General features: G+C 44.2%; 1 protein-coding gene and 1 pseudogene across 10 annotated transcripts in view; one reads left to right on the top strand and one right to left on the bottom strand.

The window, feature by feature from the left end:
- Positions 1–17240, bottom strand: part of LOC147029491 (uncharacterized) — a 210977-nt pseudogene that overhangs the window by 85897 nt on the left and 107840 nt on the right. The gene's annotated exons all lie outside the window — the stretch shown is intronic.
- STEAP4 (STEAP4 metalloreductase) overlaps positions 1–17240 on the top strand; it is an 86716-nt gene that overhangs the window by 2276 nt on the left and 67200 nt on the right. Inside the window, exon 1 of one of the 9 annotated variants that reach the window (XM_085871989.1) lies at positions 13360–13378. The exons of 3 other annotated variants lie outside the window; for them this stretch is intronic. Coding sequence is in view for 1 of the 6 variants with exons in the window: in XM_085871984.1 (XP_085728110.1) it covers positions 16198–16272 (75 nt within the window). In the remaining 5 variants the exon portion in view is untranslated. Of the gene's footprint in view, positions 1–13359; positions 13379–16190; positions 16273–17240 lie in introns of those variants that run through there. 5 more of the 9 variants (XM_085871986.1, XM_085871984.1, XM_085871988.1 and 2 more) reach the window with 5 other exon arrangements.

Genomic DNA, 17240 nt, shown 5'->3' with positions numbered 1-17240 from the left:
CCTCTGCCGTACCATCTGTCATCACTCAGATTAACAAGCAGCAGCCTTTTCACTCTCTGCAGATCTGGATAAAATCACAAACTGGGTCAACACGTGGAGCATGTCTTTCAATCCTGACAAATCTCACACTCTCACTGTCTCTCCGAAAGGACCATTTGGAAACCCCCACCCGCACATCTACTTTCTCAACAATCCTCTGGAAGAAGTCGTTTCATTAAAGCTTCTGGGTCTCACTATCTGCCATGATCTTTCCTGGGAAAGCCACATTTCCAACCTGGCCTCCAAAGCCAGTCGCCGACTGGACATCCTCCGTTGTGCAAAGTCCTTCCTCGGTCCACCTGAGCTCCTGACCACATACAAAGCTTTTGTCCACAGCCTGATGCAGTACTGCTCTCCCTTCTGGGCTGGTGCTCCTGCCCACCTTTTTCAGCTTCACGTTGAGGAAAAACCAAGGCATTTCAGATCATTGGTATCTCCAGCGGTGAGGCCGAGTCTTCAGGCCTCTCACTCTCTCACTGCAGACAAGTTGGTGGTCTCTCTGTCTTCTACCGTCTCCGCAACTCCCCCCCGCCCCACCTCAATGCTCTGTTTGTGATATGTCCCCCCCCCCCATATTTCCGCAGGGTGCTCAAGGTCCACCAGCAACCCCCTTCTGGTAAAACTACTAAAATCACAAATCACTGCTCACCTTCACTCTTTCATTCCTCCGTTTTCCTGCCTTTGGAATAAACTCCCACACTCTCTTCAATCACATTCTTCCCTCCTGGTCTTGAAAACAGCTGTTCACCACCATCTCTTGCCCTCCCCCATCCAAAACCACGATCTTTTCTACCCCCGTTAATCCACCCTAAACCCACCTCCTTCAAATTCCCTGCCTTCCTTCCTGAAAGTCCCTGTGGTGTCCATCTGGTATACCCCATGTTCCCTGCCCCATCCCTCTCCCTTCCACAGATCTCTGAATGTCCCCGTTTCCCACTGTTTTGTCCTTCCCTCTCCTGCCCCTCTTGTCTCCTATGCCCCCTTGTTGTGTGTTGTGTGTTAGGTCTCATCCGAGCCTCGACAATTTATCCCAAAAATTTTTTTTTCAAAAAGTTACCAGCCAATCATTCCCCCACTTCAGTACATTCTCAAAATTATTGTCCTGCAAAACTCCAGCCTCCTTATGAGTAGTGTCGAATGAATCAGCAGATGAACAGTACAGTGAGGAGTCATCAGCATACATGGCTATCTGAGACAGAACATTATCAGGAAAATAATTGATATAAACAAGGAACATCATGGGACCAAGGACAGAGCCCTGTGAAACACTAGAATTGATTGAGCAAGTAGGAGAAGATTGACCCTCAAGTACCACCTTCATCTTGTAATTTTTAAGGAGAGCAAAAATGATTGAATGCACCACACCAGATACACCATATGACTGAAGGCTGTGGAGCAGACCTTTTTGCCACACTTTATAAAAGGCAACTAATCGAGTTTCACCCTTGAGCTCTAATGCCCTGTTGAAATTATCTGCAAGTAAGGATAGCAGATCACCAGTAGAGCAGGAATGGCGAAAGCTATACTGGCAGTCAGTGAGAAGTTCACTGTCTTCCAGACGGCTGAGAAGTTGTTCTTTGATGAAGCATTCAAATACCTTACTTATTACTGGAAGCAGGCTGATGGGGCGACAGTTACTTGACTCAGAATGCTCACCAACACCCTTGAAAACGGGGACAATGAAAGCCAATTTCCAGGATGAAGGAAACACCGAAGCAGACAAGCACAGGTTGTATAGCTTGGCAAGAATTGATGACAATTCAGGACAACACATCTTCAATACAATCACAGGGATTCCATGAGGATCAGTCACTTTTGAGGAATCTGGCAACCTTCTTGGGAGTGATAAATGGAAGGGGAATATCAGAGTCTGTATGAGATAGAAAATGAGGAAGAGGGTGTCCCTGATCATTGAGGGTAGAATTAGAAAGAAAGCGAATATAAAAGAGGTTTGCCTTATCCAGAGGTGAAGTAACAATTTCAGGTCCATGAACTCTTTGCTGCTTAACATATTGCTGTTTAACATCCTCAAGAACTCATTTACAGAGGTTACTTGCTTTGCGGAACAGACATTTGGACTCCAGAGACTCTTGCACATGGTACTGCTTGAAATAGTGGTTGTGCTGCGCAATTGCTGATGCACAAGACAGAGTGAATCATGGATGGGAATGAACCTTCACTTGATAGACACATGGGGGAATATAAATGTCCATACCAGTGATTGGTTAGGGTGGTTGGCTTGGGATCCTTGGGTCCTGAGTTCAAATCTCGCTTCCCACCGTTGAATTAATACCAGGTGGGGTTGACTCAGCCTATCGTCCCTCCGAGTACCAGCTTGCTGGGATGATTGAGCCACCCAAGTATCCCGCGTCAGAGTGGAGACAAGTCCAGGATTGTGCCCAATAGCCTAGGAGACTGCTTTGGCAGCACCAACGCTCTGTACAGAGTATGGTCGCAATTGATGGATACCAGTGTGAATCCATTGGGATATTTATTCAGCAGCCATATCAGGACCAAGACTAAAAGCTGAGGTCCATGACACATCAGCAATAAATGAACACAATCCATTGCAATCTGCTTTCCCAAACTGAAACACAGTATGATAAAAAGGAGGTACTAGAAAATGAGCACAGCATCAGCAGCATAGTCACGTCCCAACAAAATGATCGCTACCCGGCAGCCAAGCTGTCATATGCAAGAAGAAGAAGAACAAAAGATTACACAGAAGAAAAGTTGGAAGAAAGACCCTGACATTGGAGAAACAAATATTAAAAGGATTTGAGCGTTGCTGCACACGGGCTGGTGGATTGGTATGGGCAGGTAGAGATCTGTTATTCTTAGATTGTATAACCATATTCATCATGTTAAAATATGTAATAGAAGAATATTAATAATAATAATAATAAGAAGAAACAGTAAAAATTACCCGGTCAAATTCACAAGCCAGTCCAAGACACTCATTGGGGTCTCACAAACTCATGCAAGCACATTGTCATAACAATGCCACTCTGATAGCCTCAGGAATGCAACCGAAAATGGTTGCACGGACCATCCCTTGCATGTCCATGGCAGTACAACCACTTCGACATTTTACACCTGTCGATAGAATCATAAGCTTCTCAAAGCATTACCAAAGAGTTTTGGATTCTGTACTATTAGGTGGCCATGACCTGCTACATGTTTATTTCCGGTACCCTTCAGAGACAGAATTCATGAGATCCAGTGTACTGGTATAGGGGCACAGCATCAGTGGTATAGTCAGGTCCCAACAAAATGATAGCTACCCAGCAGCCTTCCCCTCACACTGTCTTCCCCTCCCCCAGTTGGTGCACAGGGAGCCCTGGACAAGAAAGACACAGACTGAGACTGGAAATGGCAGAATAGAAGGGGAAAAAAGAGAATGTAAAGAGGAAGAAGAAGAAGAGGACAAGGACGAGGAAGAAGAAGAAGATAAGAAGAATAAGAAGACTGGCTGGTCACATTCACCTCGTCCTTAAACAAGGAAAACCCTCTTCACAGGACCACTGTGAAGGTGAAGGTGACTCGGCAAAGCAGAAAAATAAATGTAACTACACCCAAGGATATGACTGCTGTTCGTCTGGCTCCCTCCTATTGACCAGCCTGACAAGGTAAGACCTACCAGGAGCAATGCTCTCACCAGTATAGCTCTCCAGGTCACAGGAGCACACAAGGTTCCCCACTAACTCTAACAGTCCCAATTGAGGAAAAAAATATATTAATAGCGGGCAGTTGCTGCAAGCATGAAGAGGTACGAAGACGGCACACACGGACATGGTACCAATGGTTACATTGGGATTCGTAAAGGGACTCTCTGTGGGAGGGTGTGCGTGCCTGCATGCTTGGTTGCGTGTGTGAGGTGCACGGATTTTGCGGTCGCGTGGACTGAACTCGCACCGGACCAGCGGTGCATGGCGCCTTGGTGGAGGTTACGCAGCTGTCTCACGAACCATGTGCTGTGGCACTGAAGCGGGATGTGGTGTGTAGTGTGGGTGTGGGGAAAATTGAGCATGCCGGTAAGAATTTGTGCGAGTGAAAGGATGAGTAACTCGCCGGTGTGCGTGCATGGTTAGCATGGACAGTGAGGAGGTTGGAGGAATGCATATGGGGAGGAGGGGTGCCAGGGGGTGTTAAGGACTGACGGTTTCAGTTTTAACTTATAACTGCGTCCCCAGTGTAGCATGTACGAATCTCAAACGGAGTGAGCTGACCAGAGGGGTGCAAAGGTCACTGCATGTGAAAGCATGCATGCATGCCTTTACTAGGTAGGCCTTTGTAAATGCTCCCACCTGGTTTTATATAGAACCCGGTGGTTAAAAAGAAAACATTGCTGTTTTAGCATGTTTTATTGCCTCGGTAATGCCCGGTATGCTGCCTTCCTTTCCCCTGACAATGCCTACTCTCCCCTCCCCTCTGCCTTCCCCTCACACTGCCTTCCCTTCCCCTCACGCTGTGCTCCGCCTCCCCTCAATGCCTTCCCCTCCCCTCACAATGCCTTCCCCTCCCCTCACAATGCCTTCCCCTCCCCATCCCGCTGCCTTTCTTTCCCCCTCCCCTCATTGCTCCACCATCCCACCCTCCTTTCTCTCTTTTCCCCCTCCTTCCCTTTCCTCTTTCTCTCCCCCCCCTTAATATTCCTATCAGCAAAGCAACGTAATAACACAGCATGTATTTGCTCGTATATTATAATTTAAAGGATTGCTGCAAATGATGTTAATTTACCAACATCCGATAGTATGTTCAACTTTTAAAAATTGTAAACCTCAAAACATAGTTCCCTCACCTCAAGTAAAAACATTAAACTCTATCAGCAATTGACTGGTTTCCGGACTGCACGGATCATCAGCTGGGTACCATTCTTCCTCAACGTTTCGAACCTCTTCAAACAGCGGATCCACAAATTTGATTCCAGATCTACATCAGTAAATCCACAACTTCATTTGCATCCAGGCAGTCAGTCAAGCCATCAATGCAACATTACCTACCATTCAAACTTTACTCCCGAGAGTAAACATTCAAACTTTTTGGTGTCGGGTCGATATTGACTTTTTTTCTTCTATAAAACAGAAGAAATGTATCACCATGGGTACAGTTAAAAAACAATTTTGGCCATACCGCAGCCCCTTCTGAGTGCGGGCTGGGTGCCGAGGCACCATTGTAAACCTGGCTCTGGACATGTACTGTACAGTATCAATAATTTGGGCAGACAGTCTCTTGTGCGGCGTTTAACCAAGTTTAATGATCCCCTTCACAAGGATCTTCAAGATACATTGAGCTTCCACAGCACACATGATTATGTTGTCCATCATATTGGTTTGATCCAGAATGTTTTGACATCTGTTGATATCATTTCCTTTGCAAATTATGGTAGACAACCAAACAATTGCACAAAATTTGAGCAATGAACTCTTATTTTTTGCATTTTCTCAAGTAAGGAATCCAAGTCATTCTTGGACCATCTTCTTAAACCTGATTCACACTTACAAAACAGATAACTTTATGCACTTATTTAAAAGTAGCTTCATACGCAGTTGATCACTGTGTGTGTGTGTGTGTGTGTGTGTGTGTGTGTGTGTGTGTGTGTGTGTGTGTGTGTGTGTGTGTGTGTGTGTGTGTGTGTGTGTGTGTGTGTGTGTGTGTGTGTGTGTGTGTACAGTATAAAGGCGCAATTGTTTTGCCTTTCTGGATTGTGACATGCCGAAGACGCATTATGCTGTCACATACATTCCACATAACTATGAAACTATTCCCACTGGGAGGAGTAAAGAAATTGTGAAACACAGCAAAGAGAGTGCAGGAATGAACTCATATTCGGGTTATAAATCTCGCCACAGGAATGTGCAGAATTTCTTCAAAGGGTATAAAGTGATCCCATAAATTTGTGCCAAAATTCAACAAGTGTGCATTGGTGATACAGCAATGTGGCTTTTATTATGCAAGTGAGAATGGGGCTTTATGTACATGCAAACATAGAGACGGTCTCTCATGATCACAATTTTGATTGTATGACCTTTGACTTGTACAGTATGAAGTGAACTAAAAGAATACCTCATTGGTGATAATCCTGTTCAAATTTTGAGCGATTCCCAATGGATGAGGATCCTGAAACAAACTGTAGTTCAACTGCTTTGCAAGCAGTACATTGCATCATATTGTGCAATGTCCTCATGGAGATGAAATTATATCAGTCGCAGTTTTTTATTGTGTGTTCCCTCCATCGGGTGCTCTCGCATGCATGCTTGTGTCGTGTTTCACTTTTAATCATGGGGTGATCAGGTATCTTTGCTTTCTTAAAGCCAGTATTTTTAATACGGATCGCCTCTTGAGATGGGCCGAGCAGAGACATGATGTGCTGTATAATAGACGAGAGAAAATATTGAGATTTCATACTCAGACATTTTAGAGAACCTTTTGTCAAACAGGCTTTTCTGAAGGATTATAATGTGCTGAATCTCTTTTCAGAATACGACGAGCTGAATTCAGCCTTCATTTCCCATGACAACCAGAAAATAAACAGGGCCACCATGAAGACAGAAAAATCAAAAAAGGCTTCTTCATAAATAGCTCGTATTTTTTTTTTTAGAAAAGTCTAACTGTAAGAACTCAAGTAAACAAACTTTTTGATTTAAAAAAAAAAACATCAAAGCAATATAATAGTTAAAATTGTTTTGGTTTTGGAAAAATTACCCCAGGGGGAGAGTCTACATAGACACTTAGGTGACCAGAAGATCGGTTATTGGTTCACGAGCACCAGCCAGAGTGACCACAACATTGGGTAGTCAATCTAGTCTACCCTTATTATCAGTATTTCCGTCGATATGTTTGTCTGTCTGTCTGTATGTGTGTATGTCTGTTCGGTCCAGTGCTCCGTTAATACAATGGCGATTTCGATGAAACTTGGTTGGTGGGTTCATACCATGACCTAGTTGTGTGCAAATGAGAACCGTTGCTATGGACCCATCCGTTGCCTAGCAAAGGACCTTTGAAATTTTCAAAAAAAATCTCAAAAATTAATTTTTTCGAAAATCAAAAATCGGGCCACGAGCGACTGTGGGCAGTACATTCAGCCTCCTTGACAAAAAAATTCAGCCCACTCCCATGAAAACTGTCGGAGAAGATAGACTTTGAATGAACCCTGGTCGAAAACAATTAAAAAAACCAAGTTCTTTACATCTCAGACTATGAGTCAGATATACATGAAACTGGTATGGTAGGTTCATGGTATGTCCTCGTTATGTGTGAGAAACAACCGTTGCTATGGACGCTTTTCTTGGCGAGTAACGGCTGAAAAACGACTAAATTTGACTTGATCGACTGCCCATGTCCGCCTACCGGCTTGTTCGTTATGTCTGTGTGTCTGTCTGTGTCTGTCTGTCCAGAGCATAACTCCGTGGACTTTGATCCGATCTTGATGAAACTTGGTTGTGTTTGATATCAATGTCGAGTTGTGTTTTCCTGGATGAGGGCGTGCTCCGCCCATTGTGGGCGGAGCCACGCCCCAAAAATAGCCATTTTTAGGGGGTAGTCGGATTAAAAATACGAGTGCGTGCCCGTAAAAAAAAAAATAATAATAATAAATAAATATTCAAACCGCGAGCAACAAACAACAACCACACAGGCCGTTTCTTCGCTCTCGTGTGCCCGGACGTGCGTGACCCGGAAGTTCGCATATTATTCGCAGTTACGATTATTCGCAATTTAGTTTTAATACCCAGTTTTTCAATTAGCGCCAACATATTTTACCTTTTCGCAATGTCGTGGCAAGGAAAAACAAAAAGAGAAGAGAAGAGAGAGAAAAAAATTTTACTTCCTGGTTCGGAGCATTACCAGAACTCTGATGTTACCGAAATTTATGCACCATCTAATATTAAAACGATCACAACTTGGGGCATTGTGTTCATCTATAAATGCGCATAAGAAATCGAGAAATTATTAGAATACACGAAGTCATCACTATCCGGAAGTCCGTACGTTGTAACCCGTAATGGCGAACGCGGCTGTGCTTCCCTTCCCCATTGGCCACGCCCACGCAACAACGTGTCTTGTCATTGGTTTGGTAAATAAATGGCCATAACTTGGGAAGCATTGTCTGATTAATATCAAACCTTGAAAAGGCACATCCTCAGGTCCCCAGTAATATACCTGGCAAGTTTCAATGAGATCGGACCAGTGGTTGTCGAGAAACAGCAGAGACACACACACACACACACACACACACACACACACACACACACACACACACACACACACACACACACACACACACACACACACACACACACACACACACACACACACTGCTGGAATTATAGATAGATATCTTCTCCAAGGGAATTGACTGAATGGAATGGGTTCGTTGGTATTTGAATAGCAAAATGAATTATCTAAAGCTTGTCGTCCGATTTTTCATTTTCATCGCAAGGTCAAAAACTTAGAAAATTTCGAATTTTGATATAAAAATCAGACGACCGCCAAAACTTTGAGAGCTAGGATGACAATATTTTTTATGCACAATCTTAAGGTCATTCCCCACCTAAAGTCTTGAAACCATTTCGCTCTATCTCGAACACCTTGCCCGTGGCGCCCCCTTCAAGTTTGTTTTTACGCTGATTTCATCAAAGTATGGATAATCCGAGGAGTGTGAAATGCCATATAGCCTATATGACGTTATATTGTTCCTGGAATGTTCCGGAGGAAGTTTTGCACCAAAGGTCATAATCCTTGACCTTTCAAGGCCACAAAGGTCAAATTTTCAAAGTTGTGGGAATCAAACCGGGTTTTCGACCTTCTTCGACGAACTAACTCCAATAAGCTCTAGCACGTATCCTGTTTCCTTATTTTAATGTCCACAACATTGTTTTGTGACCTTTAAAGGTTATGCAAAGGTCAAATTTTGAAAGTTTTTGAACGAAACTGGGTTTTCGACATTGTGCAGCTAATAATAATAACCTGTCACCCGTACCAGTCATGTTGATCATTTTTATAACTTGGTCAAAAAATTATCACATTGTCTCATCCTTGACTTCTGAAACGATCTCCATCGTCAAATACCGCTCGTGAACCATCGTCGTCTTCAGACTTGTTTCATTTGTTTGTATATAGATAGTCCTTCCTTGGTCCCTTGTCAAAGGGCATTTTGGGGGTGGGGGGGGCATGTGTTGGCTGGGCTGTTTGTCTTGTGTAATGTCTTCCTCCCTCCCCTTCGATTCTTTCAATCTTTATTCCTTCACACCACCGTTCTGTTCAATCCCCCTGTAACATTTAATCATCCCTCCATTACCCCCATCGGCCCGTTTCAACGGTCCACCAATCATCTCCCTCCATCAAACATCCTTTTAAAAATCCCTCCATTACCCCCATCGGTCTTACCTTCAACCCCACGGCCGTTCGGTCATCTCTTGGTCATGCAGGGTTCCTTTCCATGCTCCTTCCATCGAGTACCCTCACATGCACGCTTGTGGCACGTTTCACATGTATGTCCGTGGTGCTTGGTGCTCGGCGTGGCCTGCGAGGTGCGGCGCTTCTCGCGGACGTGGTACAGTGCGAAACAGTGCAACTGGGCATTTTCCGAGCGAAGGAGCGGGGCTGGGCTTCATTGAAACTTCCCTCAGGATGGTGTGGAAATTTCCATAAGTGACGTCATGCACCCGCCCCCCATCGGCTGCGGACCAATGGGAGTGGGAGAAGGCTTGTGGGAGGAGGGAAAGAAAGTTGTTGTGAAGAAGAAGAAGAAGAAGAAGAAGCAGAAAGGGCAAAGAGAAGGACTTGTGACGAGCTCGCGGCAGTAGGGTCGAAGAGCGCAACTGAGGAGACGGCTCAGAAAGAAGAAAAAGGCAGAAAGCAGAATAAAGGGCAGAAGACTGACAGACTGACAAGGCTTGTGAGAGAAGGAACAAAAACGTGTGAGGGGAAAAAAAAGTTTCACGAGCAGTTGGTGTGGAGCTTCTGTGGAAAAAGAACCCTCCTGAAACACGAGCGTCATCCTGCCCTCTCGAATCTCAATTCTGTCAACCACGAAGGACGGGGGGGGGGTGAACGGCGGCACCTCGTCGAAAAATGGTCTGAGGAGGATCTGAAGCAGAGGAGGGCGAGTCACACATATTGCTCACATATCTGGGACACCAGAGAGGACTCGCATACTTGGTCCGAGCACCTCAGGGATGCAGCTGCATATCCCCATCACTTCACATCGCCACTGCCCATCTTCCCCATCCATTTCCCTTCGCATTCTCTTACGTACATTTGTGTGAGGTGAGGGAGAGAAGGAAAGACTGCTTTGCTTTTCTCCATTCATGACTTTTGGTTTGCGGGCACCAGCAGTCACCACTATTGGATCGCGGGCGCCAGCAGTCACCACTATTTTCGTTGTGTCTGTGTGTCTGTCTGTCTGTCTGTTTGTGACTCTCTCCAGAGCATAGCTCCGTGACGTTTGATGCGATCTTGATGAAACTTGGACACAAGCTAGATATCGTGGTCTAGTTGTGTCTTTTTGTATGAGGGGCGTCCCACGCCCACTTGAACTTTTTTTTTCTCGCAATTTCATTTCCTTGGAGCTGTACGTAAAGGCCCCGTCACACCTTGACGATTTAGCCAGCGTATGCCTGACGTATGCAAAATTGGGCTAAAACGCCAGCACACGTCGAATACGTTATGGGTAAGCTTATATACGTTAAGAGCACGCTGGCATACGTCGTAGTACGCTGTTAAACGTCGTAGTACGCTGGCAAACGTCGTAGTTCGCCGAGCTGTTAGACAAATTTTCCATGCTTGAAATTTCCCGACGTATGCCAGCGTATGATTCACACGTTCCACATTCGCTGGCATAAGTTGTAGGCACGCTACATGATCGTTGACACACGTCGACACACGTTACTTGTAAGGTACTCATAAGTCAAAACACTTCAAGGTAATAGTTAGTGTCAGTGTTCCAGACTCCGTGTTTTTTTTTTTGTTGTTTTTTTTTTTCTTCGGTATGACGGTCATGATGACACTTCGATTTCTAGTGCGGTTATAGTATAATATAATTAAAAGGCTGCCGCTAAACGATTTAAATCATAACCGTCAAACCGAAGAAAAAAAAAAACCAGGGAGTCTGGAACACTGACGCTAACCATTACCTTGACGTGTTTCGACTTATGAGTAACGTGTGTCGACGTGTGACAACGATAGCGTAGCGTGCCTATAACTTATGCCAGCGAATGCGGAATGTGTATCATACGTCGAGTATGTCGAGAAATTTTCAACATGCTGAAAATTTCTCGCCGTACAACGATGTATGCCAGCGTACTACAACGTATGCCAGTGTGCTCTTAACTTATGCAAAACTTACCCATAACGTATTCGACGTGTGCCAGCTTGGTTTGGCAATTTTTTCATACGTCGGCATACGCTGGCTAAAACGTCAAGGTGTGACAGCGGCTTCACACTTCGATGTCTAGTGCGGTTAAGATTTGAATCGTCGAGCCGCAGCTTATGAATAGCCTACGCCACGTGATCGTCGGCGATACGCTGCCGCGCTATGCATAAGTTAAACTATCGTTGGGCATAGGTTGTGAACGCCGACAACACGCTCAGCATTCGTTGGTATAAGTTATCTATATGTGATTAAAACGTTCTGTTTGCGTTACTAATACGTTATGCATACGTCCAACACGTTATTATACGCCCAAAATTTTTTTTAAAACATGAATAGTTCTGCGTACGCCAGCGTTTTACATACATTTTGATACCTTGCCATACGCTGGCTAAAACGTCAAGGTGTGACAGCTGCTTAATGTCCATAAGTACAACATATAAAAAAATCCGATTTGATTTGGTCAATTTTGATGGAAGAGATAGGTTTTTACAGGAGGGCTTCCTCAAAAGCTTCCACTAACTCAATTGTACCTATCGTGGCATTGTTCAATAATGCCCACGAACCATTGTCGCCTCCCGGCTTGTTATTAGGTCATCTCTACCGAGATGACCTAATAAAGCAGGACCAAATATCCATCCGTCCGTACGTCCGTCCGTACGTCCGTCCGTCCGTCCGTCAATTTTTCTTTCCAATCTTGATGAAACTTAGTATGTGGGTCGAGGTCGATTAGTGTTGCACAACAATATAACTTTTGTCCGGGTTCAGGGTCAACGTCACGAGGTCACTTAAGTTATAAAAATCGCCATTTTCAAAACCTATCTAGTCTGCCATTCTACAAGATATTCGGCAACTGTTTATTGATTATGATAGTAAAAAATATTATCTTGTATTTAACCGGACAGATTTTTGAATTTCCGTCCCGTTTGGCCGCCACGTAACCTGGAAGATGGTCAAAAACACCTCCCGGTACAAAGAAAACTTTTTACTTCCGATCTTGATGAAATTTGGAATGTGGGTAGAGGTCGATGAGTGATACCCAACGACGTATTTTTTCCCAGATTCGAGATCAGGGTCAAGGTCACGAGGTCACGAAAGTTGTGAAAGTCGCCATTTTCAAAACCTATCTAGTCTGTCATTTTAGGAGATATCTAGCAACGGTTCATCGATTATGATAGTAAAAAACATTATAGAGATGACCGTCACCCCCACACGGGGGTAATTTTTATTATTTTATTTTTTATATACATTACGAAGTCCTTGTTTTATTCTTTGCTCCTGAATGAATGATGGCCAAGTGTTTTGTTTTTGTAAGATTGAAGAAGACTATGCGTTATGGATAAATCTGCTCGTGCCTTTTTTGCTTTTCTTGCTTATAAATACTTGCTTTTAAATGATTGGTTGTTTGTGCGTTTGTAATAAATAATTGTTTTTTGCTATTTCCAATCTGTCTCGGTTGTCTTTTCCATTATTGGTCCGATGCAGTGTTGGCACAAGTAAAATTATATGGGAAGTTCTCCCCCAATCATTTGCTTTATCAGTGAACGCACACTCACGGTAACGCTCAGCAGTACTCCAAGTGTGTGCTGAGGGCACTGACCCCAATTAGCCAGCGGTCCACAGGTAAGATATCACGTGAAGTAGTGTAACCCTGCCCGGATTGGCAGGGATTGGCCGATCGGCATTCGTGGTTGCTTAGCAACTTGCCAGTGCGCGGAGTTATCTGGGATCGGTGGCCTCAGGACCGGGCATTCAGGAGGGACCCAAGTGCTTCCCCTTGTGGCAAGCCTCGAATCCCAGATCCGCGAGAATATTTAGTCACTACAGTTAGATATAATGCAAAAATTTGATTTAAAGAGCACCAAAATGTGACACTAGTGGAAACACCACTGACACCCCCTTTTGTGTGCGATTTCTGTTGCAGATTGCTGAAACCTCAGACATCAATATGACCTCATAATGGAAGCTGTATGTACCCTTAAAAGGGATAGGCCAATGACCTTGGAACTATGAGTTTTCCAAATTTCCACAACCTCATCTATGACTTTTTAAACCCCTATTAAAACATCATCTTTTTCTTAATTGCTATTCTTCTTATCTTTTCCTCCTTTGCAATGTGCTTTGAGAGTTTACTTTAAAATAAAAAGTGGTGTTTAAGCAATAGATTTTATTGATTACTACAGTAAGGTTATTTTTTTAGGACCATATAGTACCATAACCGTCTACCACAATACGATAAACTATCATTCGCTTGTGTATGCTTAAAAATCAACAATACCTTTTAAAAGCAGTTGGCCATTCTATGCTAATATCCTGTTTGCATGTCTGGGAATAGCAGAGTTCGGTAGACCATCCCTCCAAATTGTTCCAAAGATCCAACCAATCATTTGTCAGTCACATCACTGGATTGTTCCATCAACATCAATTGAGCACATTATAACGATGTGTTTGATTTGATATTCCGAACTTGAATTACTCATTTATTAGGTTGATAAATGTGAAAATACATTGCTCTGCAGAGATCCAATTATTATTAACAACTAGCCGAAATACCCCACATTGCCTGGTCTATTATTTTTATGGGAGCCTAAAACACTTCCCTACACCCACAAAAGAATGTGGTTGGGAATCATTTAATATTACCTTTCGCATAGCTACAAAGGCTAAGTTAGGCACTATATCAAGCAATTTTTTTTTTAAATACAAAAAAAACACTTTTTTTCGAAGTATGTCAAAAAATATTTTGGTCTAAAATACTCCCAGGCATTTACTGACGAACCTCTTAAAGTTTGACGAAGACCTTTTCAACCATCACTGTTAAAAATGGCGACAGAGACAAATGGCGCTCTTGGAGCAAAAGCCCATAGCTTTCAGCAAACACTTTTTGTCCACCCCTCAAGACGATAGTGATATAGTGTTACGGATTTGGAAACCTTGTGCACACAAACAGCCAGAGTCCCCGTAGTTCAGTTATTTCGATAAGTATGTGTTTATAGTTGGAATCCATCCATGTCTAATGGGAATTTCGTGTGTGCGCTACGAATTATTTTTTGGTTAGGTTTGTACAACAACAATAACAACAACAACAACGACACCACCCTCACTCAACCCGGTCGCCATTGCCCATGTGTTTTTGGCTGAAGGCGTGGGCTGAGCCTCCATCACCTCAGATCCGACTCCGCCCCAGAAAGGTCGGAGTTGCCCCGCCTACCGTGGGCCTGTCCAATGAGGGATGGCCAGCGGATCACGTGATGGGACCATCCAATCAAGAGGCGAGTGGCGAGAAAATAAACCGCTCCCACCTCAAGAGAGTAGAGCAGTGTGATTGTGGCGATTGGCTTGGTCTGCGGTCATGGTTCGAGCGGTCTGTGGTCCTTTGTGGTGGCTCACCGTGGTGGTGTTGACCAAAGAGCAGTGATTGTGGTGATTGGCTTGGTCTGTGGTCGTGGTTCGAGCGGTTTGCGGTCCTTGGCGGTGGCTCACCGTGGTGGTGGTGACCGAAGAGCAGTGATCGTGGCGACTGCTTAGCGTCGGCGGTCGTGGTGGCTTGTTCTCGGTAGTCGTCTGCAGCCCTTTGCGGTGGATTCTCGTGGTGGTGGTGGCTGAGCTGCCGGGGACGTGGGCAGTGGACTTCGGGTTGTGGGTTTGAATCATACCGTGGTGGTTCGGAGTCGGTGTGACCGCACGAGGCGGGAAGGTACCCCGGCCCGGCTCTGCCGAATAAAGACCCACGGGGTCCAGTTGTGTGTGTGTGTGTGTGTGTGTGTGTGTGTGTGTGTGTGTGTGTGTGTGTGTGTGTGTGTGTGTGTGTGTGTGTGTGTGTGTGTGCGTGCGTGCGTGCGTGCGTGCGTGCGTGCGTGCGTGCGTGCGTGCGTGCGCGCGCGATTCGTGATAACTCTGCTCTGTGTCTCCCTCCCAATTAATGTAAAATAAAACCCCTGTTAAATGTACCAGCTCGTTTTATGTGCTTTCTCTCATTGGCCTAGCAAGGTGCGTATTGAGAAATAGTAAAGCCGTTCATGCCGTAAATTGTTCATTTGGTCCGGCACGGCTTTGGCAACTTCCGCTCGGTTATGCCGGATCCGAGTCGGTGATGGCGACTCGATTCGGACAAAGTCGGCCGAGGGTGTGGTTTCCCTGGTAGTTGGGCGGCGTGAGTACTTCGGTAAATTGGAATTGGACAAGTGGACCCTACCTCACGCCGTCAAAATATTGGCGACCACGGTCCTCTAAGTGACCCGTGACCTTTCGGAGTTGTCCGAGAGTCACGACCTAAATTCCGGGTTTTCGGTGGGAGACGACTCCACTGCTCCACCTAGCGGTTGTTTATCGCCACCGAACGCCGGCCCACAACAATAGTTCATAAAAAAGAATTAAATCTGTAACTCACAGCAAGCACTTTGTGTTCATCTTTACAGAAGATAAGGATCAATATAGTTCATTTAAAAAAAACAACCATTCTCGGCTTTCTGATTATGTAATTGGGATGTGTTCAGTTACCAAGCAGCTAGGTATTTCTTGCCATCAATGGTTTTGATTGGAGTGCTTATTTGAGTAACTGAACACACCAAGGTCTTCATCACTCAATGTTGGTTCAGTGAAAGTATTATTTCACCAAATTAAAGTTTGCCCGATTATAGATTGTATAAATAACCTTTTGACAAGAGAAAGGCATTTTAACTCCACCTTTATACATTTGTCGGCTTTGTTTGTGGAGTTTTTGCTGTCGCAGCATGTTACTGTAGGGTGAGTATGAATGCATGATAAACAACAACAACCGTATATTTATGGCTGTTGGGCAATACAGCCTGATAGTTTTTCACTGGTGGGCAGAAGGCACTTGGTTCTTTTGCAGATACGAGGTAAGAATAAATATGTCTACTTGTCGGTTTGCAGATTGAATACTGATACAAGGTGTGTTTTCTTGAATCTAGATGAGAATGTGCAACCAACCTTGGTGAAGTCTATTACATAGTACATCAAGGACACTATAAGTAGTATGAACCTGTCCTGGGATAATCGGTTATACCAGTATTATGATGTGATATCTGTTATGAGGGGGTGTGTGTGCTCAGGCATTGAGAGGAGGATAAGGGAGGCAGCACAAAAATCTGTGCATACATTATACAACACATTGCCCTGACCTCATGCATGTTCAGTGTGTGAAGTCATTTAGGCCAGCAGTAGATTTATTTGGTCTCACGGAGACATTGCACCTTTTCATTTCTGCACACAAAATCATGTGACTTTTGTACATTAATAGAAAGAATTAGCTTACCTAGAACAATGAAGAGGCCAAAGCGATGGTTAGAACAGTCAAAGGAAGATCAGCTGAGTTTGCAATGAAAGTCGGAGTCCACCAAGTTATTTTCTTTTCATCACAGTTGATCCGTTCAGTTCCCCCCCCCCCCCCACTCTTGAATAAATCAACCACAAAATACAAGAAACACACATCAGATTTATGAGAACAGATTAGGAACCTGAATAAAAGCATCGCTTGTAAGTTTCAGGTCCCTCTGACAATGTGTTGTGATTAAAAATAAGAAGAGACAGAAATAAAGACATGCTGTGAAATAAGATACCTATAATGAAAAGAATGAGGTGGACAAATAGAAGATAAACAGAAACAAGCTAAAACAGAAAGGAACACAAATGGAATGATGTAGGATGAGGAATCAGTTGGTGTGCAATACTTTGCATGAGCATCTCAACATCACTCATGACTCATTTATTACCAGTGATGATGACAACACACTTGGTGTTGACTTAGCAGTTAGGGTGGCTGGCTTGGGATCCTAGGGTCCTGAGTTTGAGCCCTGTTGGCTGCTGA

The sequence above is a fragment of the Eptatretus burgeri genome, chromosome 3, assembly GCF_056783735.1.
Source record: "Eptatretus burgeri isolate ZD-2024b chromosome 3, Ebu_testis_v1, whole genome shotgun sequence".
In the NCBI taxonomy this organism is placed as follows: Eukaryota; Metazoa; Chordata; class Myxini; order Myxiniformes; family Myxinidae; genus Eptatretus; species Eptatretus burgeri.
This window is presented reverse-complemented; position numbering and strand designations above follow the sequence as displayed.